Below are 13755 nucleotides of genomic sequence, written 5' to 3' on the forward strand. Positions count from 1 at the left end.
CCATTAAAAAGAAACACCCACCATTTGCTCCAGGCACTTCAGGAGACATTTTGAAACTACGATTATGTAAGTAGATTATGCCAGGAACCTCCCTTCACCCAAGAATTACAATAAATCATAACCCCCAGCAACTAAAAATATCCTTTTGATCTTTATGATTGCCCAAAGAACTCCCATACAGGCAGTATGTGAAATCCTGGCCCTGCTGAAGATAATTAGATTTTGCCATTGACATCAATGGAGCAAGGATTTCACCCAGTCTGCTTCGATACAGTTGTCCTTATGTCTTGCAGTTTTAACAGGTCTTTCATTCTGAATCCTGAAACACAGGATTCACTTTACCTTCGCCACTGAAATGCAGCTACCGCGGTAGCAATTGAAGCTGTAGAAGGAATTGGGGTAGATAGAATGAAATTACCAAAACTGGAGTTTGGCCAAACCTGCTCAGAGCTTTGGGTTTGTACTGAAACCAAATGCATTGTATTTGGAATTGTTGGGCATATTTTGCACAGCTCTGGTTTATACTTCTGCTTCTTGAAAAAGGTGCTACAGAACCTCTCTTACCATGTGAGGTCAGGAGAGGAAAATGGCATATGTATTGTTGGCATCCTTTCATCTATAAGAGATGGTGGGAATTGCAGGCTGTGATGTATATGATTTGCAATGTCTCATGTGACTGAATAGTCCAATCTCAGATTTGCATGATCTTTGACAGTTATTGCAAATATATGTATCTTGGTTGGGAGCAGCTTGCTTCCTATGGGCTCTTTTCTCTTCAAGGTGTAGGAGCCAGCTTCTGTCATGGACTTTGATACCCTGATGGAGACGATGGCACCACTTGTTACGATCATCATATGTATGTACAATGGCTAATACTAAAAGATGTAGCTTTGAGGATAAATGATGGGATACAGTTTTTACCTTAGGAAGGCTGGTTCAAATCCAGACCAGGGGAGTAATGGCCAAACATTATTCCTTCTACTGGCAGTTTTTGGTCTATGTGAAACAAGCTGAAGTGTCTGTATTGCAAAACTTCTACCACATTTGACAATAATTTGCACGTTTGTTCACAGATTTAGCAGAAACTGGACTGATTCCCACCAACTAACAGTGAATCCTGCAGAAAAAAAGAGGTGGATTTGTGAGGCAGGGTGCAGAACGATGCAATCTGATAGTGTCTGTTCCGTGGACAACAAGACACCTTCATTCTCCAGGACCATCAATCTAGCACCTTTTATTTACAGTAAAAATATATTAATAGTTTAGAAAATCAAGCAAGCAATGGTATCCTTTGCATTGCTGTGTATGGTGTTTACATTGGAATATTGTATGAAAGTATCTCATGTAGTTTCTCCGATATCAGCAAAATTTAGGCCCCCAAAAGTCAAATTAATGTCCAGGATTTTTGTCGGGTTCAGTGAAATCCTTACTTGCTTAATGCAGCTATTTCTGAAGGATTCAGTGAATGATTTTCTCCCCATTTTGGTTGTTTAATTTTATAATGGGAGTTTTCCACTGAGGCTCAATGACTTCTGTACTAGACTTTTACGTGCTACTGAGATCAGATCAGTGCCAAGAGGAAGTACCAGAAAAACCCTTATCCAGTGTGATTGTTCTGCCAACGTGGAATTGGCATACCAGGAGCCATTTAAGCTTCAGAAGTTGCTGGCCTGAAATTACTTCATACATTTAGTTTAAGTGTGACAAAGTTCTTCCTCTACCTTGGTGGGTCTTGTGCTTATTGGCGGATTTGCTCGCCTTGGAGCTTCACAGCAGCCCTTAGTTTGGCCATTTTCATGAACCCACAGTCCAGGTCAACTCCTCCTGTGTCTGACCAAGAGTTGGGAGGAAACCGGGCCCGCCCTCTACTCTGGGTTCCAGCCCAGGGCCCTGTGGAATGCAGCTGTCTAGAGTGCCTCCTGGAACAGCTGTGCGACAGCTACAACTCCCTGGGCTACTTCCCCATGGCCTCCTCCCAGCACCTTCTTTATTCTCACCATAGGACCTTCCTCCTGGTGTCTGATAATGCTTGTACTCCTCAGTCCTCTAACAGTATGCGTTCTCACTCTCAGCTCCTAGCACCTCTTACTCCCTGCTCCTTACACGCACACCACAAACGGAAGTGAGCTTCTTTTTAAACCCAGGTGCCCTGATTAGCCTGCCTTAATTGATTCTAGCAGCTTCTTGATTGGCTGCAGGTGTTCTAATCAGCCCGTCTGTCTTAATTGTCTCCAGAAGGTTCCTGATTGTTCTGGACCCTTCCCTGTTACCTTACCCAGGGAAAAGGGATCTACTTAACCTGGGGCTAATATATCTGCCTTCTATTACTCTCCTGTATTACTCTCCATCTGGCCCAACCCTGTCACATATTCCCCCCCCCCCCCCGCCGCTCAACACTTTGGGGTTAGGCAACTTGAGACGTCAGGCAGTGTAATCGTGACAAGCCATCTGCATTGCCATGGTGGCTTCCAGCCTGGTGTTGTATGGTGAATTGGAAAGGTTGTAGGGACAGGAACCATCTGGTCACCCTTGCATTCTTCTCTTTATTTCGCTGCATCCACTGCAGGGGTGCATGGTCGGTCACAAGGGTAAACCGTCGTCCCAGAAGGTAATAACATAGTGTGTCCATGGCCCATTTCACAGCGAGGCACTCTCTTTCAACCACGGCATACTTCTGCTCTCTCGGGAGGAGTTTCCTGCTGAGATAGAGGATTGGGTGTTCTTCATCTCCGACTGTCTGCGATAGGACAGCTCCCAATCCTACTTCAGATGCATCTGTTTGTAAAATGAATTCTTTGTTGAAGTCTGGGGCTATAAGCATGGGGTTACTGCAGAGGGCTGTCTGTAGATCCATGAATACTTTCTCTGTGGCATCTTTCCACTTCACTATGTCTGGACCCCGGGCTTTTATCAGGTCTGTCAGAGGACTTGCTCTAGTAGGAAAATGGGGATTAAATCGTCGGTAGTACCCCACCACCCCCAGGAATACCCGGACCTGCTTTTTCCAATTCAGCCGGGGACAATTTTGGGTAGCTTCTAGTTTGTTTAGCTGGGGCTTGACCATGTCCCTTCCTACAATGTAGCCAAGGTATTTAGCCTCGGCTGGGTTGGCTGTGAGGCCAGCCTGTCTTAGCAAGTCCAGAATCACTTCCACCTTTTCTAAGTGGGTTTCCCAGTCGGGGGTGTGAATAATCACATCATCCAGGTACACTGCTGCATAACTGGTATGGGGCCGTAGGAGCTTGTCCATAAGACACTGGAAGGTGGCAGGTGCCCCATGCAGTCCAAAAGGAAGAACAGTATATTGAAACAGACCCTCTGGTGTAGAGAATGCCATCTTTTCTTTCACATCTTTGACAAGGGGAATCTGCCAGTATCCCTTTGTTAAATCAAGGGTGGTCAAAAATTGGGCATTGCCCAGGTGGTCAACTAACTCATCGATACGGGTTATGGGGTATGCATCGAATCTGGATATCTCATTCAGCCAGCGAAAGTCATTACAAAACCTAGTGGTGCCATCGGGTTTGGGCAGCAACACAATCGTGCTTGACCACTGACTGTGGGACTCTTCGATGACTCCCAGCTCCAACATCCTTTTTACCTCTGCCTTGATCTCCCTTTTTGCCACTGGGACCCAATAGGGCCTTAAAGTTACCTTTGCCACAGGGTCTGTGATAATGTGGTGATATGCTTCGGTGGTCCGACCTGGTTTGATTGAAAACACGTCCTGGTATCGGTTGATCATCTCAGTTACCTCCTTCTCCTGGTTTGGTGTCAGATCAGTGAATATCCTGATCTGCTCCTGCATATTATTTCCCTGGATCAGGGTCTCTTGGGCCACTACACACACCTCTCGTTGGTGCCAAGGCTTTAAGAGGTTAATGTGATAAATTTGTTCTTGTTTCTGGCGTCCTGGCTGCCGCACCTTATAGGTTACTTCCCCCATGGGTTCAACCACCTCATAGGGTCCCTGCCATTGGGCCAAAAGCTTGCTTTCTGCCGTGGGTAACAACACCATCACCCGATCCCCTGGTTGGAACTGTCGGACTTTTGCCTGGCGATTGTAATGGGTTCGCTGGGCCTCCTGCGCCTTTTCCAAATGTTCCCGTACAATAGGAATGACCCGGGCTATCCGTTCTCGCATCTGCAAAACATGGTCAATTATATTTCTCCCCTCATTGGGTTCCTCTTCCCAGATTTCTTTTGCGATATCTAGTATACCACGAGGGTGGCGTCCGTATATAATTCAAAGGGGGAAAACCCAGTTGAGGCCTGAGGTACCTCCCAGATTGCAAACATAAGGTAGGGTAGTAGGGTGTCCCAATCCTTCCCATCCTGACTTACCACTTTCCTTATCATTGCCTTGAGGGTTCGGTTAAACCTTTCTACCAGCCCATCAGTCTGCAGATGATAGACTAAAATTCTCAGGGTATGTATATGGAGCAGCATACACAGGTCCTTCATTAGCTTCGACATAAATGGGGTACCTTGGCCTGTTAATATCTCCTTTGGTAGCCCCACTCAGGCAGAGCCCCACCAACTCTTTAGCTATCGTTTTAGAGGCCGTGTTCCACAGGAGGACGGCTTCTGGGTAGCGAGTAGCATAATTCAGAATGACAAATATATAGTGGTGGCCCCGGGCTGTCTTCTCCAGGGGTCCCACTAGGTCTATGGCTATTCGCTCGAAGGGGACCTCTATGATGGGAAGGGGTACTAAAGGTGCCCTCAAGTGGGGACGGGGACTGTGCAGCTGACACTCCGGGCAGGATGCACAGTACCTCCGCACTTCTTCATGTAATCTGGGCCAGAAGAATAGTCGCAGGACCCATGCCAGGGTCTTCTCTACCCCCAAATGCCCCCCAAAAAGATGACTGTAGGCCAGACTTAAAACAGCATTCTGGTGTTTTTGAGGTACTAGGATCTGCTGTACCTTCTGCCCCTGTACTGGTGCAATCCGGTATAAGAGATTCTTCTTCATTATGAAGTAGGGTCCTGGTCTCTGGGTTTGCCCTTCCACGGGGACCCCATCTATTTCGGTCACCTCCTTCCTAATGTTGTTGTACCTTGGGTCTTCAGCCTGGTCCCGTCCAAAATTTCCTCTCCCGGGGCTACTCTGCCCGAGATCTAGGGGGCCAGTCTCTGTTGCCTCTACTGGTTCAGAGGCGTTAGGGTGTGGGTCAGACTCGGGTGCTTCTCCCTCCTGGGTGGCATCCTTCTCAGCTGCTTGGGTCCACCTACCTACGAGAGCGACCCTCTGGCTTACCCAGGCACGAAGGTCTGGCGGTAGTCCTCTCATGTACCGGTCGATGACCAGAACCTCTAGTATTTCCTCCGGACTCTGGGACTCAGTTCGTAACCACTTTCATGTGAGATGGATGAGGTCATATAATTGGGGCCATGGGGTTTTGTTTTCCTGGTACCTCCACTCATGATATCGCTGGGCCCGCACTGCGGTCATTACCCTATGTTATACCAATAAAATAAAAACCAGCAGCATCTTATTAAAGGGGAAAAGGCAAAATGCCACATTTATTTTGAATACAGAAAGAATCATAGTAAGCAGTTAGTTATAGCTATAACATTCCATTCAATTTCATATTTATTCACACATTCATTCATACACACACACACACACACACACACACACACACACACAGGTTCTGCAAGGTTGTTATCATAGTTACCAGCCTTAGAGTTGCTCATGCTAAGCCACTGGCCAGGTGGCCTGGACATGAAGAGGGAACAGGGCCTTGTCAGATGCTCATCTGATGCTCCTGGATGTTGGTTTGCAGAATCAGACCCCAAAGTTCTCACTTTCTAGAGTCCATTTTTATAGGAATTTATTCCTATGCCAGTCTATGGGAATTGCTTCATCATGCTGTTGCTGAATCAATCAGTAGATGGCACATTCCTGATGGCTCCATGCTGCCAGATGTTATCTTGTTCTTTGGTTCTCCCATCCTTGAGGCTGTTGGGTGGATTCCAGTCTGCCCTCCGGGGGTCCTCTGGTTATTTCCACTTGACGCCTTCTTCAGCCAATGGACATGGGATTCTTAGGCTGGCACCTCCCTGATCGTTCAGTTATTATCCACACCAAGCATCCATCCACATACATCCTCTATCTCTATTTTAATCACAATTGTTAATAAAGCGAGATGAATACAACAAAAGGGCGGAGAGTCTCTGGGTGCTGTTTCTGTTGTTACAGAGTATTGCTTTGAGTCTCTCTCTGTGTGAGTAGTTGTTGTTACAAAGAATTGCTTTGAGAACAGACTCTGTCTTAGAATGTACTAACACAATTAGCAGCTTGCAAGTTTCACACAGAGAGGGAGAGAAACAGTACAAAACCCAAGAGACCTCTTAATTAGTAATACCCTGGAATTTAAACTATGGGGAATCAAATTCATTTGTGATTTTAATATAGAACTTCTTTAATATGATCCAACACCCAGATCTGGATTTCTGCTTTCAGCTGGGGGTACTCTGCCGCAGCCTCTTCAGGCAAATCATAGTAGGCCTTCGGGGCCTCCCCACACAGGAATGGAGCGAGGATGCCAGACCACTGTCCTCGGGGCCAAGCCTCCCGCAGGGCTGTCTTCTGAAAGGCCAGGAGGTATGCCTCTACATCATCCTGCTGTGTCATTTTCTGCAGCCAATTGCTGGCCCGCATGATCTGCGTCCCATCATAGCTGCGGTTCAGCTCTGTAAGGGCCTTTACCTGGTTTACCAGTTCCCACAACATAGCCCAGTCTTGAGCAGCCTGGTCCATCAGCAAGCGATTAGTCTCTTGCTGCAGCCGCACTGCCTCCTGTTGGGCAACTGCCTGGACACGGGTAGACTCCTGCTGGGCAGCCGTGGCTTGTATCAGTGCCCGCACTACCTCCTCCATTGTGGTGAAAAAAAATAAAAATAGACCCTCTCCCCTTTTTTTTCCCCCCAAACACCCTCCTTCTTCCGCCGCGCTGTGTACACCAAATCCCACCACTGACACCAGTTGTGACAAAGTTCCTCCTCTACCTTGGTGGGTCTTGCACTTATTGGCGGATTTGCTCACCTTGGAGCTTCACGGCAGCCCTCAGTTTGGCCATTTTCGTGAACCCACAGTCCAGGTCAACTCCTCCTGTGTCTGACCAGGAGTTGGGAGGTTTGGGGGGAACCTGGGCCTGCCCTCTACTCCGGGTTCCAGCCCAGGGCCCTGTGGAATGCAGCTGTCTAGAGTGCCTCCTGGAACAGTTGTGTGACAGCTACAACTCCCTGGGCTACTTCCCCTTGGCCTCCACCCAACACATTCTTTATCCTCACCATAGGACCTTCCTCCTGGTGTCTGATAATGCTTGTACTCCTCAGTCCTCTAACAGTATGCGTTCTCACCCTCATCTCCTAGTGCCTCTTGCTCCCAGCTCCTTACACGCACACCACAAACTGAAGTGAGCTCCTTTTTAAACCCAGGTGCCCTGATTAGCCTTCCTTAATTGATTCTAGCAGCTTCTTGATTGGCTGCAGGTGTTCTAATCAGCCTGTCTGTCTTAATTGTCTCCAGAAGGTTCCTGATTGTTCTGGACCCTTCCCTGTTACCTTACCCAGGGAAAAGGGACCTACTTAACCTGGGGCTAATATATCCACCTTCTATTACTCTCCTGTAGCCATCCGGCCCAACCCTGTCACATTATCTAGTCCATCCGGCCCAACCCTGTCACGTTATCTAGTCTGACCTCCTGTTTAGCATGAGCCATAGCACTTCCCCCCAAAAATTCCTGGAGCATATTTTTTAGGAAAACATCCAGTCCTGATTTAAAAAGGGCCAGTGATGAAGGATCCACCATCACCCTTGGTAAATTGTTCCAATGATTAATTACTTTCACAGTTAAAAATTTATACCTTATTTCTCATCTGAATTTGTCTAGTTTCAACTTCCAGCTATTGGATCGTGTCATAACTTTCTCTGCTAGATTGAAGAGCCCATTATTAAATATTTATTCCCCATGCAGGTACTTACAGACTCTAATCAAGTTACGTCTCAGCTCTCTCTTTGTTACACTGTATAGACTGAACTCCTTGAGTCTATCACTATAAGGCATGTTTTCTAATCCTTTAATCATTCTCCTGGCTCTTCTCTAAACCCTCTCCAGCTTATCAACATCATTCTTGAATTGTGAGCACCAGAATTGGACACAGTATTCCAGCAGCGGTCGCACCAGTACCAAAGATCTGTGAGAGTGAGGGATCATTTTTCAGGATAGGTTGTAAATCTCTGATGATGCGCTGGAGAGGTTTTAGTTGTGAAAACACCATCCTGGCCACTATGGATGTAGAAGCCCTCTACACCAACATTCCACACAAAGATGGACTACAAGCTATCAGGAACAGTATCCCCGATAATGTCACGGCAAACCTGGTGGCTGACCTTTGTGACTTTGTCCTCACCCACAACTATTTCACATTTGGTGACAATGTATACCTTCAAATCAGCTGCCCTGATATGGGTACCTGCATGGCCCCACAGTATGCTAACATTTTTATGGCTGACTTAGAAAAACGCTTCCTCAGCTCTCGTCCCCTAATGCCCCTACTCTACTTGCGCTACACTGATGACATCTTCATCCTCTGGACCCATGGAAAAGAAGCCCTTGAGGAATTCCACCATGATTTCAACAATTTCCATCCCACCGTCAACCTCAGCCTAGACCAATCCACACAAGCGGTCCATTTCCTGGACACTTCTGTGGTAATAAGCGATGGTCACATAAACACCACCCTATACTGGAAACCTACTGACCGCTATACTTACCTACATGCCTCCAGCTTCCATCCAGGACACACCACACGATCCATTGTTTACAGCCAAGATCTAAGATACAACCGCATTTGCTCCAACCCCTCAGACAGAGACAAACACCTACAAGATCTCTATCAAGCACTCTTAAAACTACAATACCCACCTGCTGAAGTGAAGAAACAGATTGACAGAGCCAGAAGAGTACCCAGAAGTCATCTACTACAGGGCAGGCCCAACAAAGAAAATAACAGAACGCCACTAGCTGTCACCTTCAGCCCCCAACTAAAACCTCTCCAGCGCATCATCAAAGATTTACAGCCTATCCTGAAAAATGAGCCCTCACTCTCACAAATCTTGGGAGACAGACCAGTCTTCGCTTACAGATGTTAAGGAAAAGTTAGCACATGTGACTCCATTTTGGTTTGGGGCCCACCATTGTCTAAAAGCAAGCACATCATGCACCAGGAAGAGTGTTCTTTAGATACTGCATTCCTGTGAAAATCCTACTCCTTGTCTCCAGCCTGCCTTGACTCCCGGTATCTGTTCTTTGTCTGTCCCTAACTCCCTATCTCCTGGCCTTTGATGTGAGGCCTCCCATCCTGATAATAAAAGTTACTGATGCATCGCTTTAGGACCATGCTGAATTAACATACTAGTTTAGCACGAGGAATGCACCAAGCAGGGATAGGTGGTAGATAAGAAAAGGGTTTGTTTATTGGCTAAGGTTTCCGATGCACGAGGGCAACATGCTTTGCTAAAAGGTATATAACCTTTGTATAATCTGTATTTGGGGTCCCCTCCTGGCTAGCAGGGGGGCACCACGCTCGAGCGTAATAAACTTGGTGTTTTTTGGGAGCTCTGCAGTTGTGGACTTTGTTTATGTGCCTCAGCCTAGATTCGAACTGTGCGTGACCTACCAGGTGTAATTCGTAGCATTTGTGTGCATGTCCTACCAGGTGTAATTCGTAGCAGTTGTGTGCGTGTCCTATCAGGTATAATTCGCAGCAGTTGTGTGCGTGTCCTATCAGGTATAATTCGTAACACAGACAGCCCCCCAACCTGAAGCAAATACTCTCCAGCAACTACACACCACACAACAAAAACACTAACCCAGGAACCTAATCTTGCAACAAAGCCCGATGCCAACTCTGCCAACATATTTATTCAAGTGACACCATAGAATCATAGAATATCAGGGTTGGAAAGGACCTCAGGAGGCCATCTAGTCCAACCCCCTGCTCAAAGCAGGACCATCATAGGACCTAATCACATTAGCCACGGCATCAGGGGCTCGTTCACCTGCACATCTACCAATGTGATATTTGCCATCATGTGCCAGCAATGCCCCTCTGCCATATACATTGGCCAAACCGGACAGTCTCTATGCAAAAGAATAAATGGACACAAATCTGACATCAGGAATCATAACATTCAAAAATCTGTAGGAGAACGCTTCAACCTCTCTGGTCACTCAGTGAAAGATTTAAGGGTGGCAATTTTGCAACAGAAAAGCTTCAAAAACAGACTCCAACGAGAAACTGCTGAGCTTGAATTAACATGCAAACTAGATATCCATTAACTTGGATTTGAATAGAGACTGGGAGTGGCTGGGTCATTACACATATTGAATCTATTTCCTTAAGTTAAGTATCCTCACACCTTCTTGTCAACTGTCTAAAGGGCCATCTTGATTATCACTACAAAAGTTTTTTTCTCCTGCTGATAATAGCTTATCTTAACTAATTAGCCTCTGACAGTTTGTATGGCAACTTCCAACTTCTATGTATATAGATCATCTATATCTATATCTATCTATCTTCTTACTATATGTTCCATTCTATGCATCCAATGAAGTGGGCTGTAGCCCACGAAAGCTTATGCTCTAATAAATTTGTTTGTCTCTAAGGTGCCACAAGTCCTCCTGTTCTTTTTGTGGATACAGACTAACACGGCTGCTACTCTGAAACCTGTCATTAAAAATAAAAGTGTCCTGGATTGTCAGTCCTGTGGCTTGAAGCCCTCCTTTTAACCCACCAAACAGGTACAGCATGGGCAGCAGCACATTGCCCTACCAGTGTGCTCCATTCCTATCACTGAGCCCTGTGTCAGAGAAGGAAAGCTGGCTGAGTGTGCATGTCCAGGCAAACTCTGGCTTCCTAAAACAGCCTGTCAGGAAGGATGCCCATTAGCATCAGCAGTGATGACACAACAATTAGATGTTTTCTTTAATATAAATCTCAGCTCTTGCAGTTAAGATTAGCTGAAACACAGCGAGGTGGGTTTTTTAAAAACTTTAAAAGTGGTTGCTAGCACATTGCTATCATTCCAACCACCATTAGATGCTTTAAGTCCTGACAGCAACTGGCCAGCTCAGCTGGGTGGTGGGGAGAGAACATGGACTTTGGACACTCCTGCCCCCTCCTCATCCCTCTTGCATAGCAATACTGCTGGCAGTGGAGACATTGCACGATTTTTTATAATGGGGATGCTAAAAGCCATTGAACAAAACTGTAAACCCTGTATGTGAAGGAAGCCATGCATTCGGCTGCTGCCGTATCTTCAGCACCCCTAGTTCCAGTGCCTCTGGCTGGCCGTGCTACCCACCTGCACGCTCTGCATTCCCCAGACACATTGCCACTGGCCTCTGGGCAAGTGTGCACAAGCACAGAAGGTTTGGGGCCCCCTCTTACACTCGTGCCTTTGCACAGGGCCAGCCATGATCTCACTTTTAATACTGACATATTCAAACAGAGATTCTTAATTTAACCCAGTGTTGTTCCACTGGCATTTCCATTGGTTTGAATTGGATCCAGTGGTTTGGGCCATGGGCCAAATTCAATGGAGCAGCACTCATTTGCACCAGCAGAGAAGTAATTGGATCTGTGCCAGTTTATACCAGCAGAGAAGTTGGCCCCATTTATCTATTGCTATCTCTTTCATTTTTAAAGCAGTGTCTCAGTTTATGCATTTTTAACCTTGAAAGACATACTTTCCTTCCTTTGATGGAGGACAAGAAACAATTCAAATCAGTACATTCCTGCTTTGATTAGTGACAGATGGACTGATTAAGAATACATTTAGCATACCCATAAAATTCAGATCACTTTACTGATCAGGGAAACATCTTTTTATTGACATTATTATTTACTTCTAACAAATGTCTTGATTACACAAGAATGGCCAGGGACAAATTCCGTTGTGTCCTAGATGCTCAGTAAATGCAAGGACTGTAATCTAAAGCACTGATCTTATGTACAACAATTAGACATTTTCTTAAATGTAAATTTGGCTTTTGCTGTTAGATCATACAAAGCATTTTTTCCCTTTAAAAATACTTGCTGCAAATTTCATCTGAAAGATTCAGGCAGACACACTTGAGAACAAGTGCAGAACAGGGGAAAAGATACCAGTTGAAGGGAAAAGTTAAAGGTTAAAGGTAACTAGAGCAATGGACAAACATAAGGAATTCCACTTTTATAGGAAGACATGTTCGGCCTGCCTAGGTCTAAGACCAAATTCTTCCCTTTTCTTCTTTCTACACATATGAGCCAGCAAAACCTGTCAAGTGGAGCAGGGGCACTTGCTCTGTAGCAAACCTCTTCATCGGGCTCCAGGAACATGGGCTTAGGGGCAGGCCTATGAGTGCAGCAAGGAGGGACTGATGAGCATGGTCTGCTGCAGATTTTGTGGAATAGCTCAGATCTGTACTTAACATTTTGGGACAGGCCTGTGAAACATTTTTTCACCAGTCCATCCTATTCAAATAAGGAATGCAACAGCTCCTACTCCAGTTCTCCAGTCTTCAAAAGAGACCTCCAGGTTAGACAAGAAATTGATACTCCTGATATTTCTAAGGTAAAGAAGAAGCAGAACTTTCCTTTTAAAAAATGAAATACAGAGATCTTCTTTATACATCAGGAAGAAACAAAATAAAGGGCAAAACCCCATGTTTCCCTCTTTTTAGTTCATCTATATTGTGTAATATATTGCAAATAGATTGGGCAACTTCATTGTGTCCAAAATTAAAACAAACCAAACAGGGTGGAATTTTCCGAACAGGCAATGTGATTTGGATGTCCAGTTCCCAATGTTAGTGAGAAATCTCTTAGCCAGCTCAGCTTAAGCAGAGAAAATAGATATAAACGGTTTCAGAAATAATTGTCACTTTGCTGTTTACATTAAACTTGTTCTGTTTTATATATTTCTGTAAAAACACTGCAATGTGAAGAAAATAATCCCTGATGCAAGCATATTTGAGAATCTGGCCATTCTGAAAGGATGTGGGAAACTCACACAGACATACAGTATATAATAATTGCCTGTAACATCAGTTCACTTACTTTGGTTCGAATGATGAGTGGTAATGGAAGTAAAAGCAGTGGAGTGAAGAGAATCAGTAGGAACCTTCGGTAGACCCAAAGCTGACTGAAAATTTTCATTGCTGAGAGCTGGCGGCTCAGTTTTCTGGTAGAAACTACCAAAAAAAAAAATCAGATGGCCTATAAATAGTTGACTGTTTAATATTTCTCTGTCTAAACTATCACCTTTAGCCTTTGCAACAGACTGATTAGTCAAGCTGAGTTAAAAATAAATCTTGCTCTTTATTGTTTTAGTGTCTTTACTAACACTAGGAAGATAAGACTGGTGTTCATCAGTAAACCCCAGGCTTCAAATGTGCTCTGCGTTTAAGGTTTAGTAGTTTTCTTATTACTATCTGCCCCCACCCCTAACATATTCCTATAACTGGAATAGGGAATAGAGAGCTAGATCCTGCAAGGTGTTGAGAAAGCTCTTAACTACCATTGACCTGAATAGGAACTGAATACCCCCACTCTTATAGGAGTGGCCCCTTGCAAGGACAGGTTATATCTCTATGCTTGACATTTTATTTATGTTAAGCTCAAGCCTAGCCTGCTCTGTTTTAAAGGGAGCCCAGGAACTAACAAGAACCACAGAAAACGTGTGATTTGGAAGAAGAA

The 13755-nt window shown here is 45.2% G+C and overlaps 1 protein-coding gene across 1 annotated transcript in view; it reads right to left on the minus strand.

Annotated features, from left to right (window-relative positions):
- The window catches only part of SLC13A1 (solute carrier family 13 member 1), a 68482-nt gene extending 55234 nt beyond the window's left edge, over positions 1-13248 (minus strand). The window contains exon 1 of the mRNA XM_074942341.1: positions 13117-13248. Within this exon, the coding sequence (XP_074798442.1) occupies positions 13117-13215 (99 nt within the window). The 5' untranslated portion in view covers positions 13216-13248. The remainder of the gene's footprint in view (positions 1-13116) is intronic.
- Positions 13249-13755: the final 507 nt, after the last annotated feature.

The sequence above is a fragment of the Natator depressus genome, chromosome 1 (genome assembly GCF_965152275.1).
Source record: "Natator depressus isolate rNatDep1 chromosome 1, rNatDep2.hap1, whole genome shotgun sequence".
Classification (NCBI taxonomy): Eukaryota; Metazoa; Chordata; order Testudines; family Cheloniidae; genus Natator; species Natator depressus.